This window comes from Orycteropus afer, unplaced genomic scaffold (assembly GCF_000298275.1).
Source record: "Orycteropus afer afer isolate SDZICR_OR568_19922 unplaced genomic scaffold, OryAfe1.0 scaffold00104, whole genome shotgun sequence".
NCBI classification, from domain to species: Eukaryota; Metazoa; Chordata; class Mammalia; order Tubulidentata; family Orycteropodidae; genus Orycteropus; species Orycteropus afer.
Genome location: NW_006921691.1, coordinates 8442489 through 8451536, shown reverse-complemented (window position 1 = coordinate 8451536; position 9048 = coordinate 8442489). Strand labels below are relative to the sequence as shown.

At 38.4% G+C, this 9048-nt stretch overlaps 1 protein-coding gene across 1 annotated transcript in view; it reads left to right on the top strand.

Annotated features, from left to right (window-relative positions):
- Window positions 1–517: 517 nt before the first annotated feature.
- POC5 (POC5 centriolar protein) overlaps window positions 518–9048 on the top strand; it is a 42120-nt gene continuing 33589 nt past the window's right edge. Inside the window, exons 1-2 of the mRNA XM_042781316.1 lie at window positions 518–607; window positions 5248–5389. Of these exons, the coding sequence (XP_042637250.1) occupies window positions 524–607; window positions 5248–5389 (226 nt within the window). The 5' untranslated portion in view covers window positions 518–523. The remainder of the gene's footprint in view (window positions 608–5247; window positions 5390–9048) is intronic.

The window sequence follows — 9048 nt, the reverse complement described above, 5'->3', positions numbered from 1 at the left end:
TCTGCCTTTCCTGGATCAGAGTTTATGATCTCCTGGGGGGTTTACCCCCACTCTTACTGAAACCCCAGGACTTTTCTTGTATTATTTAGGAACAGGAGGGCTCTAAGCAAAGAATTTGCACAATTTTTCATTTTCCTTTGGTTCATTGTCTTACAGGAAGGTGCACAACACCTATATTGTCACACATCAATTAAGAACAGTGATCACAATCTTCTGTTCTCAACAGGCCCCACCGGGGACTTTTCTAAGGAACTACCTTTTTTCTTACCCATTCATGCATTTGTCTTGTCTCCTTGACTATGTTATCAACTCATTAATGTTGAAGATTGAGTCTTTATTTTGTCTTGTCCAGTGAGTTTTGCCTACAGGTGCTCAGTATGTTGAATGATTTTAACCTATCACATGATGATGATTTGTAGGTTAGGATGCTATTGCACTTAAACGTATCTAGAAAGCATTTTGTTTTAAGTATTGAGGGAAAAAACTAAAGTTAGCTTCTACTATTTTATAGCATTTGTGCAGAATGTCAGCAGATGAGCAGAAATTCTCACCTCCAGTTTTGCCAAATGACTCCGATCGAGGCAGTTCTGTCTCATCAGATCTTCAGGTAGGAAGAAATGTCTAAACTTGTCATGACTTTTTTCTTTTCAAGAAGTAATTCTATAAGGGAAAAGTTGAAACATGTTTTTTATTTATTCATTTCATTTACAAAGGAGTCTTTCCAATAATATCAAACTTTAAGAATTGCTTTATTAACTTTGGGAATTACCTTGTATACAGTAGGCAACTAGTGCTGCCATATAAACACCAACAACAAAAAGCCCACAAATGGGTGGCTTTAAAGAACAGAAATTTATTTTCTCACCATTGTGGAGACTAAAAGTCCAAATCAGGGTCTTGGCCATGGGGATTCCTTCTGTGAGCTTCTCTCCTAGTTGTCAGTATCTGCTGGACATCTTTGGGATTCCTTTGCTTGTAGACCGGTCCTCACATGGTGTCTGTCTTCCCCCTGTGTCTCTCTATATATCTATTCTCTTTTTATAAGACAGCTGCTCAGAGGTTATGCGGTTTAGAACTTACCCTTTTCCAGTATTTCCTCATTAGCATAATAAAAGAAAGTCCCTATTTCCGGGCAGGGTTATATTTTACAGGTACAGGGGTTAGGACTTCAACATAACTTTTTTGGGGGGGACACAATTCAGTCCGTAACCTTACATTCTTTTAACCTTTTGGGAAATAATCATGAACTCTTCAAACACTTTTTGTAAAACAAAACAAAAACCTTCAAAAAACAGTGGGAGAAGCTAAAAATTTCAAGAAACATTTTTTTCTTGAAATTTCTTCATTGTAGCTGGCTCTTATGAATCAGACTTTTACTTTTAATGCAAATTAGTGCAATGTCAAGCCATCCAAAGTCCTGGGGCCCTAAATTCCCAGTGTTCTGCTCTCCGGGGTTCTAGTTCCTGTTGCCACAACATTAACTACATTCCTCTGCCCAGGATCTGGATGTTGACAGATAAGTTGGATGAATTGATGATAGCAGGTGTGGTGAAATGCTTTACATTTCTTTTATTTCTAAATGTTTTATTATAAAAAATATGGATGCAAATTTCTACAGTAAATTTTAAATGAGAGACTGCTGATAATGTCTCAAGTTTTTTAATAAGATCACTTAAGAGGGAAAAAGCTAGAAATTATATTTCTATTTAAAAGTAATAAGATGTTATTTTCACTATATAATGTGAGAAAAGCTATAGGAAAATGTTTTTTGAAAAAACTATATTATTTTCATTGAAATTTTATACTTAGAAATTAGAAAGGTATTGGGAAAACAATGAGAAGAGAACCTTCTCAAGATATCAGAAATCATTTTGTGTTATTGTTTGCCTGCTCATAACCTCAGTCCAACAGACTCTTTTTTTAGTAACCCTCAACTTAAGCCTCTACTAGTTCTTGGACAATAATTGAACACCTGCCCACGATTCCTATAGGGATAATTTTATGATACAGGGTTCTATTTCTGGAAACATTTCAAAATATAAATACCAAAAATGATAGTAAAATAACAAAATAAATATATATGGTTTTACAAATATAATAACTATATAAAACAAATATTAATATAAACCAAAAAACCAAACCAAACTCACAGCCATCAAGTCAATTCTGACTCATAGCAACCCCCTTTGGGTTTCCAAGGCAGTAAATCTTTATGGAAGTAGATTGCCCAGTCTTCCTTCCGTGGAGTGGCTGGTGGTTTTAAACCACCAACCTTCTGGTTAGTAGTCAAATGCCTTAGGCACAATGCCACCAGAGCTCCTTATTTAATATAAAATGTACTGCTGTCAAGTCAGATCTGACTCATAGCAACCCCTCCTTGGGTTTCCAAGGCCGTATCACTACAGAAGTAGCTTGCCCAACTTCCCGAGGAGTGGCTGGTGGGTTTGAACCAGATGGTTAGCAGTCAGATGCCTTAGGCACTACGCCACCAGAGCTCCTATTTAGTATAAAAGCCCCTCATAAATCAATATTCCCCTTAAGAGATTCCAAGTTACCCTTGACCTCAACTGGTTCTTAGTATGTATGAGTTGAGCTATACTTTACAGATGTGTAAATTATGGGGTCAAAATTACAAGTTTTGGTTGTTACTTGAGAATTCTTGTTTAACACAATAGGTTATTTTTGACAATTAAGAATGGTAGTATCATTTATTTTGATCCCCAACAATGTGATAGTCTGTTTAAATATCTGATCTTTAATTTTGAATATTATTAATATATATCTATTTAGCTCCACTGTGAGTCAGAGTACTTATTGTGGGAACTTTGAAATACATGTTTGGATCTTTTCTTTTTTTCCTTTTTCAATCTAGAGCAGAGGTCTGACTAGGGAAGCTACAAATTAAAGGCACTGACTTCCACTCCCTTCTTCCCTTCCTCCCAGGCTGGAAGTGTTTAATAAGCAAGCTCTGACTGCCACCACTAGTTATAATTGCCTCCAGTGAAGGAGACTCTAAAAAAGTTTCTAGACCTCAAAGTATTAAGATAACCACACTTTTATAGGCTCTTAGCCAAAATCAAATGTTACCTTGGCTGTTTGGGAACTATAATAGGATATTGTTTTGACTGTTTGACAGAAATTGAGTAAGAGTGACTTAAATGTTGTTTTTCTCTCTTGTAAAAATCTGAACTGGTACATTGTTCTGAAGTCATCTGAGGACCCAGTTTCTTCTCTCTTGTTGCTCTGCCATGTTTTAGGGTGTTGGCCTTGCTTTCATCATCAGAGCTGGCTCACTACCACCTCTAGCCCGCCCATCAGAAGAAGAGAACAGGAAGTAGAAAGCAAGTAACTTCCTTTTAGGACTGGAACTGAAGTTGTATGCAGTTATTTCCATCCAAATCCCATAGACCAAAACTTAGTTACTTGGCCACAGCTACCTGCAAAGGAAGACAGGAAACCATAGCTAGATGGCCATTTGCTCAGATCAAACCCTGGAGGTGTGTTAACTGAAAGAAATACAGAGAAAGTGGATGCTTCTGCACAGTTTTCAGCCTTTACTACAGGAAATTATGGCACTTGAAATTTTGTATGTTAGTTAGCTTGTAAGGACTGACTCACATTCAGATTACAGGAACCAGTGAATATCTTGGCTCTCATTTATCAAACCATTTAGGAATTATCTTTTAATTACTGGAAAACTAATATGGTCCAGCAAAATCTATTTTAACAATTTAAAGAATTTTGTCAGATAACAATTATATGTTGTATTTATGATATTCTAAACGATTTTTTTTCTAGTAAGAGCCTTCTGTCTCAGTGATAACCATCATGTGAAATACTTTTATTTTCCAGCAGGAAATATAAATTTAAAGTTCAGACATTTGTTAATTGTCAGAAAGAAGACATCACTTAGTAAAAGGATACAACTACAGCAACATGATGGTTCAAACCCACCAGCCACTGCTCACAAGAAAGATTGGGCAATCTACCTCTATAGAGATGCCGCCTCAAAAAGCCAAGGAGGGGTCTCTATAAGTTGAATAATAGACTCGATGGCAGTGAGTTTGGTTTTGGTATAGAAATATGATGGGATTGATTTAGACAGCATTTCTGTCAAATTAATTCAGCAGCTATGTATGGAACACTCACTTCAAGAGATAATTTTGAGCATCAGTTAGCATTATACTTAAGATACATCCAAATACTAGGATAGTTGTGGCTAATAAAATGCTGTGTATTGGACTTTTCTATATCTAAACCAAACTTTCTGTGGAGAAAAATGAATACATAAGACCCTTCAGAGTAATAACATTTCCCATTTTTGGAAACCTTGCCCCCAGTTTTTTTAATGTAAGGATATTCTCCGAGCCCATGCTGTAAACCTTAGAAATGACCCCTTTTTGTTAGGAATATTTGTTGCATCCATCACCAAGCCCTTGTGAATGTTGACTAAATTCCAGTGTTGACTGTTTTCCAGTATACCTCACTAATAGATATCATTTGTCATTGTGGCTAAACAATGGTTAAATAATCATTTGGAAGTCCCCCCTTTCTTAAAACAACATGCAGTATTCCTATAAAATCTGCAATAAGTGACTGACTTTTTAAATTAATCCTTTCTCACATGCCATAATGATGCTAGCAAGTAGAATAGAATAGATTGGCATTCATATTCTTTTTATATCTTCAATATTTTTTTCTTTTCCAATGTTTCTCCTATGCTCTTTCCATTCTTATGTGTAAGAGAAACTCAGAGTTGTTGGAGGGGTGACCATAGCCAAAACTTTTTGTTATCCCTAACTTTCCTGTTGTGCAGTCTTTATGGGCAATACCTTTGACCTAAATCTTAGAAAAAAAGAAAAGAAATGGCTTGCGTGTTTTCCCACCTGCCAGCTTCCCCAGCTGGGGAAGAGCTCTCCTGTGTTGCAGATGTTGATATGGTTTAGGGAACTATGCTACATAATTTGGATGTCACTGTTGTGAAATAAAGAAATCTGGGTAATAAGACACTTATCACTGGATGAAATTTGGGTAGGTACATCTTCGGTTTGTTTTTTCAGAAATTTAATTGCTGTAATAGAGTCCTGATGATGAATGAAAACAAATCCAACGTATGCATTCCTTATCACAAGGGAACACTGTTTTGAAAACTGAAGTAGAGAATGTCTTTGACTGTATCTTTATCATTCTTTTGCCTGACTGTCCATTATGACAGTGTTACACATAATTGACTGTTGGCTTCTTTAGGAAGAGTATGAAGAACTCCTTCGTTATGCTGTAGTGACACCAAATATTGAATCAAGTACTCCACAGTCATCTCATCCTAAGGGAGAAGTGGTGCCAGATGTTAGAATTCCTACTATAATTGATGATATTCTTCATGATCAAGGTTATGTATATTTTTCAAAATATCTCTTAATTTAAAATACTATTTTAAAACTTATTTTAAGCTTATTAATGATGCTGACTTATGATTGTAAAAATGCCTCTCTAGATCAGTAATTCCTCTCAATCAGACAGCAGTGTCTGTCAGTATCACCTGAGGTCACGTTTTACATTTTAACCTGTTATTTCTGGTTCTTAAATGACTCTGGATGATTATTTGAACTTCATTTGACTCTTTGATGGAAAGTAATAAAGTAATGCTGTAGCAATTGCATGCCTTTTAATGGAATGTGTTGTATCTCTATACTTGTTCTGACAGTTGTGTGCCATAATTTTCTGGGAAACTGAATTCCCAAGCCTAAAATTAGAGATGATCCATGGATAGCCTTCAGAGTCCACTAAGATTGTAAACCATGTACTAAGACATTGCCAGTGATGTTTGTATAGAGGATCGTCTAGATTGTCATCATAAGGTGGACCCTTTTGTGGACCATGCCATTCTGATTATTTTGTGCATTAACAAGGTATTGGGCATGGCAGCAATGGCTGAAGAGCATCCCTTCGTTTGACTGTGGTCTCCAGGCAGCTTCCAGGAAGCTGGGCCACACTGCCCATGCCATCCATTCCCTCTTGCCAGAGAGGGTGTGGTGGCCAGCTGCCTCCTTCCTGGCCACAGCCTCTGAGCTGGTGTGGAGGTAGCATTAAGCCAGCAGACACCTGTTCCCAACTCCTGTACTGCTTGTGGCCCTTCAGCTCAAGGGCCTTAATGGGTGAGAAGAGAGGAAAGAAAGAGGCATCAGAGAGGGTGCTTGGGAGAAATACATGTGAGTTTCATGACATCCCAAAGTGAGCTGATCTGTGCCTTGGTGGGGCTGGATGCTTGGCCAGGTGCCCAGCACCCTTGCAGGATGCCCAGAGCCCTAGTGACTTGCCAGGCCTGGAGGGCAGAGCAGGCTTCAGAATTGTGAACCCAGGGCTTGCAAGGATAGGAGTGGTACCCTGAAGTTGGCTTCTCAAGGTACATTCTGACCCAGCGTAGGAGGAAGGTCAGTGAAGTAATTAAGCCATGGGCCCTTTAGTCACACAGACCAGCCTGTATCTAGCTTTGTCTTCTCCAAGCCTCCTTTTCCTCAGAGGAATAATCCATAATTGGATCATCACAGAGATGAGCACACCAGAAAATCTTATTTCTTTGATCATATTTTCTAAGTAAAATCAGACAGATAGTCTGAAAGCCAAAAATCTTCTTTTTTCACATATTGCCAATTTTCACATAATGATCTGATTTTGGAAACCTTACCACGTCTCTAAGCGAGGAGTAGGTATATAAGGGGAGCTCTGGTGGTGTAGTGCCTAAGGCATTGACTGCTAACCAGAAGGGTGGCAATTCAAACCCACCAGCCCCTCCTCGGAAGGAAGATTGGGCAATCTACTTCTGAGGAGATACCACCTTGGAAACCCAAGGAGGGATCTCTGTGAGTCAAATCAACTTGACAGCAGTGAGTTTTAGGTGTATAAGATCCCAGGCAACTCAGTGTAAATAAGTCTTTTTTCAAAGAGTACATACTTCCTATGGAAACACAGAAAGCCCTCCCTGATATTCAACAGTTCCATGCTATCAGCCTAACTACAAGGATCCCTGTGCTTGAAGGCACATGACACAGCCCATTCAGTCAAAAAACTCCTGAGTTTCTGATAGGTCACAGCCGTAGTGTCTGTTGCTCTCTCCCCCCGTAGGCATGGAATTTTCATTGTGTTTAGTCTTTAGCCTACTGGATTGGATCAACAAATTGGACCAGAACCTTCCAAGAATCTTTATTCTACTACTGAAACACTTTCTACCCGAATGTTATTTATCTTCAGGAGACATGAATCTTGGATTTATCCACAGTACATCAGTGATCTAGGTCATGTTTTGGTTACCTGTTGGGTATCTTGGCATTCAGTATCCTTACTGAGCAAATCCAAAGTGCCACATACTCTCTTGTATTATAAATGTAAACAGGCAAATCAGCATTTTTAGCCCTGTACACCTGTGCTCTTCAGGTGATTACCAGAAGCTTGTTTCCCTTTCCATTGCCAACAGTACTATGGTACTGTTGTTCCCACTGGCCCAACACAGGAACCCTGTCCTTCTCTAAGCTCTTGTACATTTCAAAGTAATCACCTGGAATTGATGACCACAGCTCTTTTTTAGCATGTAAGATAGTATATATTTGTTTATCTCTGCCTTTTCCAAAAGAAGGATTTGAAATTAAACATAATTATCGTATAGTGATTTTCATCTTTAGATATTCTGATTCACAAGCAGATGTTGTTAGAAGGTACTATGTAAATTTATCATCACATTCTTTCTATTTTTGGTATTGCTGTTGCTTAGTATAAGCAGGGTGTGTTGAAATTGGCAAAGTATAGATATGTCTCTTAACACAATCATACTGGGAGGTTTTTCACAGTTTCTTTTTTACCATATATTAACTAAAGGCTCCTGAGTGGAGGCATGGAGGGCCCTGTTTTGGGGAAACAAGTGCCACTTTTGTCTGGAGTTAGAGAAAAGCAGCAAGGCCCTGAGAATATTCAGTGTTATAAGATAGCATGTCCTTTTCTAAATTGATTTTTTTTAATGTTCTGTGGTTATTCACCTACTTATTCTGTTAGCATGAATTGTAGGCCTCAGTAGACATAGTTTACTTTCACCCATATCTGATGCCCTACCCTGAGGAATGAGTATGCTTTCTCACTCTCTTCAACTCAGGCATGGACATGAAGTTTGCTTTGTCCATTGAATTGTGAGCAGAAATGAATTGAGGGCACTTCAGGCAGTGTGGGAACATGATTTTCTGTGTTCTCTTTTCCACTTTACATAAACATGAGAACTGGCAGTATTCAGGAAGGGACTGTTTTGTCACCTTGGGTCCCAGAGGAAAGACAGTGTAAATGATTATTACATATGTTAACATGAGGGACAAATACATATTTGTAAGCCATTTTAAGGGTTATTTGTTCATGCAGCAAAACCTGACTTTGCTGTGCTGACACAAACACCTACTATATGTATGTAGAGGATCAGTAAGTGCTATGGGAGAAAGAAAAAAGAACATGAGCCTTCCTGTCAGTAAGTTTATGTGGTCTTTTTAGAAATTCTAGATATGAATATATGATGAATTAATAAATATTTTAAAATAATAGAATTCAGATATACAGACACATAAAGATAGGTTGGATTCTTTAGAAACAGTCTTGAAAAGGACTTTAAGGTAAAAGATGTTATTCGGGATCAGTATCTGTGAAGGGAAGGAGGACTGGGTGAAGGGAGAAGTCTATGATGTAGACCATCAGCATTCCCGCCAATCCACCTAAGAGCTCTGGAGTGAGTATTGCCCGTCAGAATGTCCCCAAGCAGGCTGAAATGGCCAGACCTTTGTCCTCTCACCTGGTCCAGTGACCAGATGTGTGCTGCTGCTCCAGAATGAAGCTGGCAGAGGCAGTGTGCACTTGAACAACAGGTCCTTCCTGAAGGGGGATCTAAGCAGAACATCTCTATGTCAACCGAAGACAGTCTGTGCTGAAGTGCTAAATGAGTTCTGTAAGTTCCTAGAACTGTGAATTCAGTGAAGGAGTGGTCACTTGGGCAGAAGTTACCAAATAATCTAAACCCTGAAA